General features: G+C 42.1%; 1 protein-coding gene across 2 annotated transcripts in view; it reads left to right on the forward strand.

The window, feature by feature from the left end:
• PSD (pleckstrin and Sec7 domain containing) overlaps window positions 1-17,796 on the forward strand; it is a 543,824-nt gene that overhangs the window by 252,193 nt on the left and 273,835 nt on the right. For both annotated transcript variants that reach the window (XM_082267402.1, XM_082267403.1), the window contains exon 8: window positions 14,738-14,850. In XM_082267402.1, the coding sequence (XP_082123528.1) occupies window positions 14,738-14,850 (113 nt within the window). The remainder of the gene's footprint in view (window positions 1-14,737; window positions 14,851-17,796) is intronic.

A 17,796-nucleotide genomic window follows, 5' to 3' on the forward strand; every position in this document is an offset into this window, starting at 1 on the left:
TACTTTACTCCAAGATATTACATATACAGGTAAGTAAAACCTCCTTTTAGATTAACCGTACAGTACAGGACATAGGCTTTATATTCATAGGCCCTGGGATGTCCCCAAGCAATGAATAAGAAAGATGAGGAACAATTAGGCAAACAAAACTATGCCAACAGGCCCAACAATAACCAGAGTCAATTGACCTATTCAGAGTGCTGCTGCAAGAACCTTATTGTATCCACAGAGGATTGGATGTCCACTTGTTAGAACTTGGAAAAGGTATGAACAGAAGACCAGGTGGCGCCCTACAAAACTGTGGTGTAAGCTCTTGAGATTCATTCTCTTATCCACCTAGCATTGGTGAATTTTAAAACAGGATGTCCCTTGCAAATTCCTGGAGGTAGGACAAATGGGGAGTCTGTCTTTCTGATAGAAGATGCAGCTCTTAGGTACACTCTGATGGCTCTGACCATGTCCAGACAGTGGACAAGAATATCCTTTGGGTGCTTAGCAGCAGGGAACAAAGAAGAAAAGTCTTCCTTGAGGTGAAAGGCAGACACCACCTTATAAAAAATGGATGCTCTTGGGTGCAAGACCACTTTGTCCTTGTGAAGAATGATGAATGGCTGCTTACAAGAGAGAACTGCTACCTGAAAGACCAATCTTATTGACATAATAGCTACCTAGCAGGCTACCTTGAAGGAGTGATCATCCAAGGAGTTCCCTGACAGGTTCAAAGGGTGGTTTCTGCAAGGTAGAGAGAACCAAATTGAGGTCCCAAGGGAGCACAGGCTGCTGCAAGGGGGATTTGATGCCAAATACACCTTAAATAAAGGTTTTACAAGGGAGAGTGAAGCTAGAGCCCTTTGAAAAAGAATGGACAAGGCCAAAAATTGTCAATAAGAATACTCAAGGCCATGTTCTGGTCCAGTCCCGATTGTAGAAAGGCCACAATTTGAGACACAGTAATCACTGGGGTTAAAGTGCCTGTGTTTGAACCAGGCAAATAAGGATTGTCAGGTACAATAGTAGATCTTTCTGGAAGTAGCTTTCCCTGCTTGTGGTTATGTGGTAATGAAAGACTCAGAGACCCCTCTGTTCTTGCAGACCTGGGTTTTAAAGCCATGCCATTAAAGTTATAGTCTGAGAAGCAGGATGGAACATGGGACCATGAGAACACAGATCTGGCCTGTTTGGAAGAGGTCATTGGTTATTTCCTAGAAGTCTGAATATGTCTGTGTACCAGGTTCTTCTGGGTCATTTTGGTGCAATTAGAATCAATGGTTCATTCTCTTACTCTATTTTGTGGAGCAGTTGAGGCAGAACTTGCACTGGAGGAAAGGCAGAAATAGCCTGAATTGAGTGAAGAGAATTATGATAATCAGGTTTACTTCCTTCAAGGCTGCATGATTCCTGGTACCCCCCTGGTGTTTGATGTAGGACAATCAACTGTCCTTGAAGAAGGGGAGTCCAGTGATGCAAAGACAGTTTTTTTACTCTGAGCTCCAAGAAGTTGATGGGGTGCAGGGCTTCCCCCAGTAACCATGTTCCCTCAATTGTGAGGAACTAGAACCTTCCTCCCCAAACTGAGAAGCTGGTATCTGTGAAAACATAGGGAGGTCAAGAGAAGGAGATTGTTTGTTTCATGTCAACAAGATGCTGTGTTGGAGAGGCCTTGAATGGAACTGGGTGAATGGCATGTCATTTTGACCTTGAAGCCCATGAGTGAGAACAGTTTGTTTTCTGGAAGAAAGACTTTTGCTTGGGCTGTGTCTAGAATAAAGAAAAAGGGAAAATCGGGGGGATATAGGTTTGGATTACAGAGTAGATCTCATCCCTGATATACAAGAAAAAAGAGAAAAGTTCCCCACAGGGTGGGACTATAGCGACCTACAAGTGGAAGTCAAAAAAATATTGTGAAGGGCAAAGCGTGCTGGGTCACGTGAAATGCGTTGACGTCACACGCGGCTCTGCCCCCTGCCCGGACCTACACGGCATCGCTCCTGCCGCTGCGGTGAAACAAGACCCTCGGTCTACACGACTTTTCCCCCCTCTACACCAGAGTGCTTCATCCTCACCTCGGATGCTTAGCCCATTCTGTGGCATTTGGTACGAGCTCCAGAAGCCAACCTGCCCCTAAGGTCGATTGTGACACCCTGGTATGGTATGATGAGTTACTAGCAACGGATGGGACTGTAATATTGATGCCATAACTTGCATCTGCAAATAGACCTCCTCCTCATTGACCCTACCCCTGGTAAGGAACTACATGATTTAATTTCACTGTAAAGCAACTCTAGAAATGCAGCTCCCCATCATAGAAGACTTACTGGACTGCGCTGTATTTACCTTTGCCTTAAAGTGAATCTTGGACTATTTCCATTTGTTGCCAGATCCAGGGCATGAGTTGAGTTCATGAGGTCAATCTATTGCAATATTTGCATGTTACTGGCTTTAAACTGACGATTCCATGTGTGTACCTTCATCAGCCTGCTCTCACTACCAGGTGACATCTGATGCTAACAGAACTGCACCTTACCTTAGGAGCTCAGCAGCTTTATCTTGACCCATCACTTGCCTTAGTGGTGAATATTTGAATGACAAATGACATTTGATCCTGTCTGACATCAAGATTGCTGAGGTGGCTTCAGCTCTTCCTTCATTACATGGACTGCAGCCCCCATTTATTGGTTACCACATAATTTAATTTTCATCAATTTTTGCAAGTTTTCCATCAATTTATTTATTTATTGATTGATCATTATATTTTTTTCCGGTCCCTACTGTCTCTCCACAGCAAGAGGGGATTTTTGGTCATCATCAGCAGTTTTGAGACCAATGGCCATTGGTGGGTGGCGGTCTGGGTGTGGGGTGGTGCCTTAGAGGCCATCCCCAGTGTGTGTGTTTTTATGAGTTTGGACGCATTACAATTGGTACGCAGCTCATGGGCCCATGAACAATTTCCATTTTTATTTCTGAACCACTCATTTGATATCTCAATTTTATACACATACTTTGTATGTAAAATATTTTGAATGTTTGTTTATCCTCCAATCAATAAAGTACGATTTTCAATATTTTTTCAATACCTTTGCTTGAGCCATTCTTAGCAACTCCTTTCGCATTTTTTCATAGCTATTAGAAAATATTTTTTTATTAAATAGATTAAATATCAAAAGCGTAGAAATATGATGACAGAAGGTGAAACCCAAACGTCTTGTAGTCACATCATGGAAGCCAATGAAAGATCTAACAATCAGAATTTTAAAATCAAAGGACCGGATAGTTGGCAGCAGCGAAGGGGAGATAAACAAGGAAAGGGAGTCCCAGGGTTCCCCCCACAAAACAGTTCCTCCAACAAGATCCAAAAACCCCAAACAAGAAACACAAAGAAAGGCACACCGACCTAGCGCATTATCCTCAATATAGGCTTTATTGTTAAAACATAGAAATGGCTACTCACAAGCAAAGGTATAAATCAATCACATCGGACTCAAAATCTTGAGTATCGAGAGTAGTCCATATGAATGTCCCTTGTCCTATTAGGATGACGGTTGACGCGTTTCTAGGCATACGCCTCTTCCTCAGAGCTCTTGATACTCAAGATTTTGAGTCCAATGTGATTGATTTATACCTTTGCTTGTGAGTAGCCATTTCTTTGTTTTAACAATAAAGCCTATATTGAGGATAATGCGCTAGGTCGGTGTGCCTTTCTTTGTGTTTCTTGTTTGCAGTATTGTTGGACTTCCCCAGTCCTTTAAGGCAGCAGGATCCTAGCCATCCAAGACGCCATTTGGAAAGTCCCGTGGTCAGAGCAGTCAAGGAGTCGGCTTTTCTGAGCCCAGGAGATAGGTGGTTTATCCACCTTGTTTTGTTTGGAGCAGCCAAAAACCCCAGAGCAGGGCCAGCATGTGGGGATAAACCAAGACTAGATTAGAAAATCTGTCAAAAATAGAGATGATATCTCAATATGTGTCAGCAGACACACAACACTGTCAGAGCCGTGTCCTGTAAAGAATGAGTATCCCACCTATGATACTGTCAAGGTGGGCATACCCCTGAAGGGGTCTTCATCTTCAGGGTCTGGGTTCCATAGGAATGGACCTCAGCCCCGGGCCTGTATAGCACCCTGCGGTTAACTATATGTGTTGCACCAAGAGCCGAGGTGAGTGCCCCAGCAGAATCCAGAAACCTTGAGCAACATTACAGGCTATCCCTACGGTGTGGGGTTCAGGTACGACCTCCAAGGTTTACAGAGATCACTCAGATGCACTAATTCTATTATTTTATTAGAAGGCAGTGAAGATGTCACTTCTGATTAAAGAATCTAAAGTAAAATATTAAACTAGATAAGCGAAGAGTGATTTCTCCGTAAGGGAGAAAGAGGTGCATCACTTTTGGACACTAGCAAAAAACTAGGACTCACAAAGTGGGGTAGGGTTTTAGGTGGGCCTGGGGCACATGTCCTCAAATGCTTTGCCAGTGTCCAATTACCTGAAGTTACCAGCATATAACCTGGGGTCTATGAATATCAAGCCGATGCCCTTTAATGATCAAGCACACATTTGCTTCACTGAATTTTGTGACGTGTTCTTATGCCACACAAGTCTGCTGTCTGAACTACGGAGGTGATGAGAGGAGACGTTTCAGGAATCAGTACAGGATTTCATGTAATATGTAGTCCTTAGAAATCAAAGGTAAACCAAAGGAATGAGCAAAGGAGAAGCTCCAAAGAATGCAGGGAGTTCAGGAAGTTGTTGAGAGAGATGGCCATCAGGCAGGAAACAATTACATCATGAAAGGAGATTTTTCAATTAAGCTTTTTTTGGATTGTCAAAATAACAATCATTTGTATTTCTATTATGCAGCTGATGTTAGAAAATGAAAGTGTAAGCTGTGACTTTAGATCACCATTAAAGGTGATGCGCTCCTGGGGCCGCTGTCAGCTGACGTCACAGAGCTGGTCTAGGCTAGGTAAAGATAGTGACCATATGGTCAGGATCCACCCAGAACCCTGAGAGCCTGAGTCAGCCCCTCCCACCCCTTCCACAGCTCAGCACTCTACTGAGCGCAGGGGAGGCAGAGCAGACAGCTCTGACAGTCACCAGCTCTCTGCTCACAGAGCTCTGAGAATCAAGCGATCAGCAGTGTTTAGTAACTCGGTTCTCAGTGTTGGGGGGGGGGGGGGTAGGATAGATGGAGCATTGGACTGATGCTGCATCCACCTAGGTATGATTTTTGAAAAAAAATCCTCTACTTCTCTTTTAGGCTAAGTTCACATGTAGGCGTTTTGGGGCTTTTTTTCTGCTCTAGGATCAGCTCAAAAAACGCCCAACAAGAGAAATCCTATTCATTTCAATGGCCCCTATTCACATCTGAGCGTTTTGACGTTTTAAGCAAAATTCCCAATGCTCAAAAAGGTACATGAGCTTTTTTTTTGGGCAGATTACAGGTGTTTTTATTTTTTTCATTTGGTCACTTGTTAACCTAAAAACGCCTGAAAAAACGCCCATAAAAACTCCTGGAAAAAATGCCTAAAAAACGCCTAAAAATAGCAACGCCAAGATGTGAACATAGCCTTAAGGCTTCATGTACACTGGCAGCTCCTAAAGTTGAGTGTAGGAGCTTTTGGCGTTTTCTTTGCCAAAGCTCCTAAACTCAACTCCATAAAAAAACGATGTGCCCATGTATAGTTTAGGAGCTGCCACGTTTAGGTTAGGCTAAACTTCCCTCTCTTGAATTCGGAATGTTTTGACTGCTGGCCACGAGAAAACCCAAAACGCAACAAAAACGCTGCGTTTTTCAGTTTATCACGGTCAGGGTAGGCTAGTGTAGATGTAGCCTTCAGAGAAACTAAACTTTGGAAGCTCTGTCCAAAACAAAGATAGGCAGAGGACTAGTCTTCAGCATTGTCTTTGGTCTCCCTGCAACTAATAGTTTGCCTATTACTAACTTATTATGTCTTGTTCTGCACTTTCTCCAGTGGAGGAAGCCATGCTTGCTAAATGCAGTGCTTTGCTTCCTTATGTTAGAGCCTCCAGCAAGGAAAACATTTGAGCAGTATAATAGTGATATCACCAAATCTTTTGAGAATAGCAGTCACATGCAGCTGTGTCTTGGATCTCACACTGCAAATACAGTGTACAGCTTTGAGGCTATAGGCACAGGAATACCTAGGCTCATTCACATACCAGGAAGTGCACTGCTAATTTTAGGAGAAATTCCAGACAAGCAGTATGTTTTTTAGAGTGCTTAGGCAGAATACTATTTGCAGATGTCCTCTATAATATAGAAAATCTTCAGTTTTTGAGATCAGATCCTGTTTTACAGGGAAAAAAATGGCAAATGTGAGTAGGATCCAGAATCAAAGCAAACCTCTGGGTTCAAGCCCCAGTTCTGTATCGCTAAAATGTGTTCTTATTAAGTAACATGAACAATACACACAGATGTTCCGTAAAAATTTGATACCCTTGTTTAAAAGAGAAATTTGTCTTAATGAGGCTTTTGTGTGTGCAATGAGAGAAAATACTTTTTTTTTTTTTTTTTGAGTGGCATTTAGAGCATAGACCATAAGACACGGACAAATTATTATTTTTTTTTTTTCTTATAACATCGGTGCTTATCTTCCAAAGGGATTAACATTCCGCTCAACCAGTTTTATTATTGCATCTTGCATAGCTAAAGGCTTGCCATGTGTTCCTTAAACATAGAGAGCTCATGTAGAGGAAACGAGGTTTGTGTACACTTCTAGATATTTTTTAAATTTTTAGTAACTTTTAATGTAATAGTTTTAGAATCAAATGCTGTAAGATAATACATTATATTTAAAAATGCATGATCGATTACCCTTTAGACAGACTTTCTTTTTCTGCATCGGGGTCAGCAACCCCCAGCACACGTACCAGAGGTGGCACGCTACAGTATTTACAACAGCACGCAAGTGAAATCTTGGAGACCCACTTTCCACACATTATAACTAGCTGGCTTCCGCCAAAGCCACAGCTGCATGTGTAGGACACAGCACTGCTGGGTTAAGAGCGACTTGTGCCTGCACATCTTTATTCCTGCCCACCTTTTTTCCCGCAAGTGCGGGTTCCTGCCTTCTCTCCACACTGAAGAACAGACTAGACCGGATCAGTCAGAGCTCCCAGGCTGCTTGTACTCACTTTGGAGGGCTAATTATATTCAGTGTTTTTCCTCATCTGTGGTACAGTACTTATTTAGCCTGAGCTGGCTCATAACCAGGCTTTTACTATCAGTGTGCCTGCTCTCCCTCTAAACATTTCTCTCCCTCAGCTGCCATGTGCCTGGCTCAGCTTGGAGAGGATGCCATTATAGCCAGAGAAGTTTCTCTGCAAATGGCTTTTAACCCCTTCCAAAAAAGACCTCATTACCTCAATGTAATAGAGGATTTAATGTGGAGGGAGGAAGGTTTTAAAAGCTTTTCTGACATAACAACTAATGGCAAGTACTAATCTAGGCTACATTCACTTGAGCATTTAGCTATGGTGTGAATGGCAGTGACAAGACTCTGCTGATTTCTGCTGTAATTTTTGACACCAGTGAGCAGCTAGCTGCAGCCACCGAGCCTGTACAGTACACTATCATGATGGGTTGCTAGGGGCTGCAGCTACTCTTGATTGTCCACACAGCCAGTGATTACCAGATGGCTGCTGAATGGCTTTTTTGTGCATCCAGCAGTAATCACTACAGGTAATTGCTGGTTGTGTGAACAGCCACCAATAGCTACGGCCGCCGACAGCTTGTCATAAAAGTGTACTGTACAGGCTCAGCTACCTCAGCTAGCTGCTCACTCGTGTTAAAAACAGCAACAGGAATCAGCAGAGTCTTGCTGCTGCTATTCACACCTTGGTTAAACAGCCATGAGAAGGTAGGCTAAAGGAGCAGGAATTGGGGTTAATTGGGCGGTGTAATGGTGAAGCAATTGGGGCTAATCTGAGGCTTGAAGAAACAGGAATAGGGTTTATCTGCTGAGTGAAAGTACAGAATTGGAGCTAATCTGGAGTGTGAAGGTGCAGGAATTGGAGCTAATCTGGAGTTTGACGGTTCAGGTATTGGAGCTAATTTGGAGTGTAAATGTGCAGAAATTGGAGCTAATCTGGGGTGTGAAGGTGAAGGAATCGGGTCTGATCTGCTGTGTAAAAGTGCAGGAATTGGGATTGATCTGAGACGTGAAGGTGCAGGAATTGGAGCTAATCTGGAGTGTGAATGTGCAGGAATTGGAGCTAATTTAGACTGTGAATGTGCAGGAATTGGAACTAATCTAGACTGTGAATGTGCAGGAATTGGAACTAATCTGGAGCGTGAAGGTGCAGGCATTGCAAATAATCTGGAATGTGAAGGTCCAGGAATTGGAGCGAATCTGGAGTGTGAAGGTGCAGGAACTGGGGCTGAAGTGATGCCTGCTTACTGGTGTCAAAAACAGCAGCAAGAATCAGCAGTCTTGCTGCTGCCAATCACACTGTAGCTAAACATCCATGCAAATGTAGCCTTAGAACAGGGTTTGGGAGCTACTACTTTAGAAAAGAGTTTGGTAACTAGTACTCAAGGACAAACAGAAGTGATAAAGTAGTAATCACCACAGCCCTGTTCTAAAGTAGTAGCTCCCTTTAAAACTTTTAATGTAGTAGTTACAAACCTGGTTATAAAGTAGCAGTTACCAAACTCTGTTCTAAAGTAGTAGTTCCCAGTAAAATGAACTACTACTTTAAAACAAGGTTTGGTAGCTACTATTTTAGAACTTTTGTTTGGGACTACAACTTCCAAACAGCTATTGGTAACTATCAACTCAGAGAAAGAAAGTTGGAAATGCAGGAATTGAGACACCATTATTCTCAAATTCTACTGCATGATGCAGGCAGCACTGTCTTAAACCGGAGCATTGGCTGGGGTTCATTTCTGGAGTATCTATGTGGAAACAGCTTGGTCCATTTATGCCAGGTGGGACAGGAACTGGGGCTGATCTGATGTGTGAAAGTGCAGGAATTGGGGTTGATCTGAAGTGTGAAGGTCCAGGAATCTGGACTGATCTCAGATACGAAAGTGCAGCCACTGGGCTGATCTGAGGGGTGAAGGTGCAGGAATTGGGGCTGATTTAGGGTCTGAGGTTGGAGAAAATGGGTCTGATCTAAAGGGAACTTTATTAGGACGACCACAGTCACCTCACACTTTACTTCCAACTGTATATTTCCTTGAAGTCCTCGGCTGACATAATCCTTTCATCCTTACTGTACTTACATCGCAGCATATGTGTTCTGGAACAAGAGTAAGTTACCATTTACCATCTTTGAAAGCTTGGTGTTCATTTATTACTTCAATTAACCACTTAAGGACTGAGCCCATTTTTGACAAATTTTCTTCACAAGTTAAAATCAGAATTTTTTGCTAGAAAACTACTAAGAACCCCCAAACATTATATATATATATATATATATATATATATATATATATATATATATATTTTTTTTTTTTAGCAAAGACTCTGGAGAATAAAATGGCGGTCATTGCAATATTTTTTGTAACACGGTATTTGCGTGGCGGTCTTTCAAACGCCATTTTTTTGGGAAAATTCTGAAAAATTACATTTCACTGCATTTAATAAAATGAAACAGTAAAGTTAGCCCTTTTTTTTGTATACTGCGAAAGATGATGTCACGCCGAGCAAATAGATACCCAACATGTTACGGTTTAAAATTGTGCACACCCGCGGAATGGCGACAAATAAAAATCTCCATAGGCGACGCTTTAAAAATGTTAACGGTTACCAGTTTAGAGTTAGAGTGTAGCTCTTTTTTTTTAATTATTGCTCTCGCTCTGGCGATCACAGCGATACCTCATGTGTGGTTTGAACAGCGATTTTATTTGCGCCACGACTTCCCGTATATGTTTTCTTTCATGTGCGAGCTCACGGCTACGGGGGCGGCTAAAAAAATTTTTTTCTCTATTTAGATTGTTTAAAAAAAAATAAAACTGATTACTTTTATTGCTGTCACAAGCAATGTAAACATCCCTTGTAGCAATAGGCAGTGACAGGTACTCTTTATGGAGGGATCGGGGGTCTAAAAGACCTAGACCCCTCCACTACACTTCCATGTATTCAAAACGTCGAAAACTGCATTTTTGAATACATTCACTTTTTAAATCCTGCGCCTTTAGCAGCCGAGTAACCCGGATGTGACGTCATGGACGCCGCTGGCAGACGCGCCAGCTGGTTGCTCGGGTCTCCCGGTGGGACGGGGGACCCTGGCAGAGCCGGGGAAGGCAGGGGGAGGGGGGGGCGTTCCCTCCCGCTCACTGGGGTAACGATCGAGCGGCTCCCGAGCCACAGCAATCATTACCGCTGGAAAGCCGACCGCTGGCTCTAAAAAACAGTACCGGGGGGATGCCTCTAGCTAGTACAACCACTTAAAGTCAGCCAACGTAGGTCTACGTGGCTGGTCGGTAAGTGGTAAATTAATGCAAATAGTTTACAGAGTTTACTGTGCAAAAATTATTTTTCATCATTGAGAGTGTGAACTTTACTTTTTTATATAACTGACACTCTGTTTCTTTTAAAAACATTTTTCTGTAGACTGTGTTCAAAAGGTTGCCTCCTCCTGTTCTACATAGTTTTAACTTAACATTGGAAGATATTTGCATGTCTCCACAGACTCCCAACAAATTTGCGGTGTACCTGTAACAACATGGAGAAAAGAATTGCTGCAGCTCCAAAGCTTGATTGTTAAAAATGCATTTAATCCAAAAGTTTTTGAGAGGAGACTGGTAGGGTGAATAAAGCAGGGGTCTGCAACACTAATTCCAAGAAAGTTGGGACGCTGTGTAAAATCTACATAAAAATAGAATGCAATGATTTGCAAATCTCATAAACCCATATTGTATTCCCAATAGAAAATAGCAAACATATCAAATGTTAAACTGAGAAAATGTACAATTTTAAAGAAAGAAATGTGGTTATTTTTAAAATTGATGTTCGCAAAAAGTCTCAAAAAAGTTGGGACAGGGCCATTTTTACCATGGTGCTGCATTCCCTCTTCTTTTAACAAAACTCTTCAAACTTTTGGGATCTGTAGAGGCCAGTTGCTGGAATTTTGGGAGACAAATGTTGTCCTATTCTTGCTTGATGTAGGACTTAACTGCTCAACAGTCCTGGATCTTCTTTAATACATTTGGCATTTCTAGATGCACCAATTTCAGTTGTTGCCAGGTCTAGAAACATAGAAACATAGAATGTGTCGGCAGATAAGAACCATTTGGCCCATCTAGTCTGCCCAATATATCTGAATCCTATGAATAGTCCCTGGCCCTATCTTATATGAAGGATAGCCTTATGCCTATCCCATGCTTGCTTAAACTCCTTCACTGTATTTGCAGCTACCACTTCTGCAGGAAGGTTATTCCATGCATCCACTACTCTCTCAGTAAAGTAATACTTCCTCATATTACTTTTAAACCTTTGCCCCTCTAATTTAAAACTGTGTCCTCTTTTTTCTTTTCTTCTTTTAAATATGCTCTCCTCCTTTACCGAGTTGATTCCCTTTATGTATTTAAAAGTTTCTATCATATCCCCTCTGTCTCTTCTTTCTTCCAAGCCATACATGTTAAGGTCCTTTAACCTTTCCTGGTAAGTTTTTTCCTGCAATCCATGTACTAGTTTAGTAGCTCTTCTCTAAACTCTCTCTAGAGTATCTATATCCTTCTGGAGATATGGCCTCCAGTACTGCGCACAATACTCCAAATGAGGTCTCACCAGTGTTCTGTACAGCGGCATAAGCACTTCTCTCTTTCTACTGCTTATACCTCTCCCTATACATTCAAGCATTCTGCTGGCATTTCGTGCTGCTCTATTACATTGTCTTCCCACCTTTAAGTCTTCTGAAATAATTACTCCTAAATCCCTTTCCTCAGATACTGAGGTCAGGACTTTGTCAAATATTCTATATTCTGCCCTTGGGTTTTTACGCCCCAGGTGCATTATCTTGCACTTATCCACATTAAATTTCAGTTGCCAGAGTTCTGACCATTCTTCTAGTCTAGACTGCAGGCAAGACAGTTAAGCACCTTGACTCTTCTACCATGAGGCCATGCTGTTATTATAGATGCAGTATGTGGTCTAGCATTGTCCTGCTAAAATATGCAAGGCCGTCCCTGAAAAAGACGTCATCTCGATGGGAACATATGCTGCTCTTAAACCTGCATATATCTTTCAGCATTAATGGTGCTTTTCCAGATGTGCAAGCTGCCCATTCTATATGCATTAATGCACCCTCTATATCAGCAGAGATGCAGGCTTTTGAATGGAGTACTGATAAAAAGCTGGAAGGTCCCTCTCCTGGAGGACGCCGCACCTATGGTTGTCAAATTTCAATTCGTCTGACCACAGAACAGTTTTCCACTTTGCAACAGACCATTTTAAATGAACTTTGGCACAGAGAAGATGGCAGCATTTCTGAATCATGTTCAGATATGGCTTTTTCTTTGCGTGATAGAGCTTTACCTTGCATATGTAATGTAGATGATGATATATTTAAAGTCTTTGCTATTATAAGTTGAGGAACACATTATTCTGAAACTGTGCGACAATTTTTAGGTGCAGATTTGCACTGGTGAAACTGCCCATCTTTATGCCTGAGACACTCTGATGCTGGCCATACACTAGCCGAAAAATGATTCAAAAATCTATAATTTGGTTGGATCATTCGTTTTTTTGTCCAGTTAATGAGCACAAATAGAAAATCGTTTTTAACTTTTCAGAGCCGAAAGATCGAAGGAACAGTTTGGAAAACTCTGCCGAACGAACAATAAATTGAAAGGTAAATGTGTTTCTCGGCCAAACTGTTTGCACTAGGCATATGTGACAAATTGAACGAAAAACGTCCATTGAACGATTTATCGCTCGAAATTCGGTCATTACAAGTTGGCACGATCATCTGCTCTCACGGCCGATTTTTCGTTTTTCGAAAATGTGTTTGAACGATTTTTTGGCTAGTGTATGGCCAGCCCTAAGGTGCTTTTTTAATACCCAGTGATGTTACTGACCAGATGCCAATTAACATAACTAGTTGAAAAATGTTCTTCCAGCTCTTCCTTGTTAGTACCACCAACTTTGCCAGCATTTTGTTGCCCTGTCCCAACTTCTGTTGACATGTGTTGCTGCTATCAATTTCAAAATGACCTAATTTTTTCTTAAAATGGTACATTTTCTCAGTGTAAACATTTGATATGTTTTCTTTTTTCTATTGTGTATACAATACGGGCTTATGAGATTTGCAAATCATTGCATTCAGTTTTGATGTAGATTTTACACAGTGTCCCAACTTTTTTGGAATTGGGGTTGTATTTTTAGGGACTTAAGCAGTGAGCCCTCCCTGCCATAGTTTGTAGCTTCTTTCCCAGCCACCTTGGATTTTGGGTGTCTGCGCTGTGCAAAATATATAGCATTCTAAAAAACCAACAGGAAGAAAGGCACCCTACCTAGAAGGCAACATCAGGTGTGCAGACCTGAAAACCCAAGCTCAGATACCTAAAACTTAAATAACAATTTAGGATATACTGACCAATTAAAGTGCAATCATCCTTGCTTCTATCTCTGGTCTCTCACTCCGGGTCAGCAAGAGTTGGAAGACAATGACGACTACACAGATGATGTCCAATTTGCTCTTCACATTTACCACACTGCGGGATAATGCGCTTGGTACTTTTGAAGGAGTTGGGGACATTTCCAACTGAAAAGTTTATTTCCATTCCGTTTTATGAGATAAAGGAGTTATAGTGACTGGATACCTGCTGATCTGACACCAGATACTCATTCAATGCTCGATTGACCTTTCATTAATTTGAGGGTCCACCTCGTTTCGTAAGAGTACCCCTGTTGTTTCTTCACGGTGGTGGATTATTGCTCTACAGTGGGAGCGGCTTCCTATGATCACTTCTCCTTATCATCAGATTTAGAGACTGTTTATTACCAGGATTGTCCTGTTTCACCATTCATGTGTACATCAATCACAATTATGTATGGTTTTTTGTAAGATTGTTGTCATTACATCTCTTTCACATTTCTTTTGTGCATATGTGTACTAGTTACCATTATTATTATTAGGCGCTTCACTGTTCTTTTTATTTTGCATTTCTGGATATGGTTTTCCTTTTGTGCTGGCTGCCACTATTTTTCTTTCAGTTTTTAGAGTTATAGGATATGCAACATTTCTACAATATCTATCTAGCCTATTGCCCTTGATTTGTTTTTGGCTGGTCCGTCTCTGTTCTTCATGAGACAAAAACAATAGATGGGGAAAATATAAAGGCAGTATTGAAAGTACCAACCACCAAACACTACTTGATATTTCCATATTTGATGGATGCTGGAGAGTTTAATCTAGTATTTTTATTATTTAACATGTGCCTCCAGTAACAAGATGAAGTGCAAAATTTCCCAGGCCTGCATTGCGGCTGTAGCCATAACTAGGGATCCCAACCTGCCTTTTGAATTTTGTATTATATATTGTGGAGAAAGCAAGGAAAGAGTGAGAACACCCAAATATCTGTGATGGGTATAATCATAGCTAGGAAATAGGAGGTAAGATCACACCGCTGAAGCCCCCTAGCAATATAAGATGCCAGCAGGTTAGCAGACTACAAGACACAAAATATATCATTTCTGACTGTACTTCCTCCTTTCACAGTTGTTTTTTTTGTTGTGAGACTATAATGCAGTGTTTTTTTTTTTTACTCCTAGGATGTTTTTGAAGGAGTTGGCTCTTATGGGTGAGACACAAGAGAGAGAGAGAATTTTGGCTCATTTTTCCCAACGTTATCATCAGTGCAACACCAACAGTATTTCATCTGAAGGTCAGTATCTGTTAAATTGAAGATTTGATTATGAGAGCATTGGGACATGGCAAAAATGAAAAGTTTATTTTTGCCCATCAGTCCACTTACTGTATTTGTAAAGCAACAACATATTTTACAGAACTTAACTTTTTATATCCTTCCTTAAATGATCTTTCAAACTAATATTATAACCACAGTCTCACCTACTAGAGACAGAATAAGCCAACCAACTGGCATAGTTTTGGAAGTGTTTGGATTTGTTGACTTTAACAACCCAGGCAAATAGCGGTGAACATAGGCAATTTTAATATTCTCTAGTCAGAATTGAAAACCCTGCCATTGGAAGAAAGTCAATTGCTCACCCACTGCCCATACAGACAAAACCTAAGCCATGATGCTCTTAGATTGAATCCTTTTTTTTTTTCAGGTAATCAAGAACCCCTAGTGCCTTGATAAAGAATGGTGGGAAACCCTTGTGAATTGCCCATTGGATATGCCATTTCTTAACCTGTGCTTACCTGTGATAAAGTGCATTCATTATGACCTCTCGGTCACTGGCTTATGTTTTTTTTTTATGTTTTTTTATTTATCTTGATGAATTTTGAAGCTAGAAAACACCTGAACCACAGCCCCCAACTGTCTGCTCAGTGTGCCAGTGTGTCAAGTAAATGCGGTTACAATATGTGTTGTAAGTTTGTGTAGACTATTATGTGCATGAGTGCTGACAAATGTGACAAATTGTCTCATTACACTGTTGTCTGGATTGCAAGAGCTTTGACATGCTGAAGAAATTTGTTCACTTTAACATTCAACTCTAATAATAATGCAAGAACATTTACCAAATTGAATTGCCCAATTTGCCCTACGTGCCTTTCTTGTACCTACAACACTGTACAAGCATAGCATGTAATGCACATATAAAAGGTTTTCCAAAATAAAGGAAGGGATATTCTGGAGTACAGGTACACCTGGAACAGGTTTGCATATCTGCCAGAGTCAAAATTGCAAATTCAAGCATAGACTAGAATGTACCCTTCTTAACTACTTTGGCTCTCACACCTCTTCACCCCTTATTAACCAAAGCAATTTTCTAACTTCTGCTATGAGCCTATTTATTTGGTGACTATGATGTCATTACTTAAGATAACGTAGTACATATATTGTTTTTTTTTAAGGATAAACAAGGCTTTCTTTTAGTGAATATTGTCCTGCAACAATGATTTTTTTTCGCAATCCTTAGACAATTAAACGTAATAAAGTTAAACAAAAGGCACTTTTTCTTATTTTGAGAAGCGTTAGTTAAAAATAAATAGTATTATTGCATATAAAAAGAAAGCATTTTATTCTGTAATTTGTCCTGTTTAAAACAACACTAAAATTATGATTCTGGTACAAAGCATTGCAAAGTTATTTTCCAATGAAGTAACGTAGGTTTTTTTAAATTTTGCGGTTTTTTTTCAGTGTGATAAGGTGTATATTAATGAAAAAAGCAGGAAACATTTTTTAAATATTTATAAAAAAAAAAAAAACTGGCCTTGGTGTACCTTTTATTAAATGGAGAAGTTTTTTCTCAGTTCAGTTCTCAGCAGTTCTCAGAGGAAAATGATCCCCCCTGCAGCCTGTTTATGAAGTCGAAAACTTCAGTTCTCTGAGGGAAAACAGAGGAGACGTTTTTCCTCTAAAAACAGATCTGTAAAGAAGGAGATGGGCAGCCTGTAATCTTGGGGGGATATTGTGAGATTATAGTGCCGTCCAGTTTAAAACGTGAAACCAAAGATAAAAAGAGCATTAATGACATGTACAGACACATGGTAGCTAACACATATATACATAGGCGGCTCTCTAATTAGGCAAATTAGGCGGTTGCCTAAGGCCTCACACCTACAGGGGCCTCGCGGCCAGTGGCGGAGCGACAACATTTAGAAGGGCGCAGTCAGGGAAATCTCCCAAGTAAAAGATTGTTTTAAATCCTCGGATATAAAAGTTGCAGCAGTGTGCTGCAGTCCCTTCACTGCGGCTGCCAGGTGTCTGTTGTCCACTGACACTTACTCCGACTTCTCTGCCTGGGGATTGGCCGTCTGATCATGTAATCCTAAGATGTGGAGGAATCGGTGGGCGTGTACCTACATCAGTAGGAAGTGACTGCCCGGTCAGCTCACTCTGCTATCATCGGTTGTTGCTCTGGGAGTTGAGATCTGCCCTGGCCCAGGAACATACAGGTAACCAGGCCCAGACTTGTCACTCTGCAGGCTGGTCATAGATTTGTAGTGTCTACTACGTGAGTAGCCCCAGGGAAGTTGGGAGAGTCTTAGAATGGTTGGTGGAGGAGGAGGAGAAGAAGAAGGCCCTGGGTGGCTGGGGGAGGAGAGGGTGGCTGGAAGAGAAGGAGAGGTTCCCTGGGTGGCTAAAGGAAAAGGAGAGGGTCCGTGTGGCTAGGGGAAGAGGAAAGGGCCCCTGGGTGGCTAGGGGAAGAGGAAAGGGCCCCTGGGTGGCTAGGGGAAGAGGAAAGGGCCCCTGGGTGGCTGAGGGAGAAGGAGAGGGCCCCTGGGTGGCTGAGGGAGAAGGAGAGGGCCCCTGGGTGGCTGAGGGAGGAGAGGGCCCATGGGTGGCTGGGGGAGAAGGAGATGGCCCCTGGGAGGCTGGGGGAGAAGGAGAGGGCCCCTGGGAGACTGGGTGAGAAGGAGATGGCCCCTGGGTAGCTGGGGGAGAAGGAAAGGGCCCCTGGGTGGCTGGAGGAGAAGGAGAGGGCCCCTGGGTGGCTGGGGGAGAAGAAGGAGAGAGCCCCTGGGTGGCTGGAGGAGAAGAAGGAGAGAGCCCCTGGGTGGCTGGGGGAGAAGGAGAGGGCCCCTGGGTGGCTGGAGGAGGAGAAGGAGAGGGACCCTGGTTGACTGGAGGAGGAGAAGGAGAGGGACCCTGAGTGGCTGGAGGAGAAGGAGGAGAGGACCCCTGGGTGGCTGGAGGAGA

The sequence above is a fragment of the Pelophylax lessonae genome (genome assembly GCF_965119305.1).
Source record: "Pelophylax lessonae genome assembly, chromosome: 9".
NCBI classification, from domain to species: Eukaryota; Metazoa; Chordata; class Amphibia; order Anura; family Ranidae; genus Pelophylax; species Pelophylax lessonae.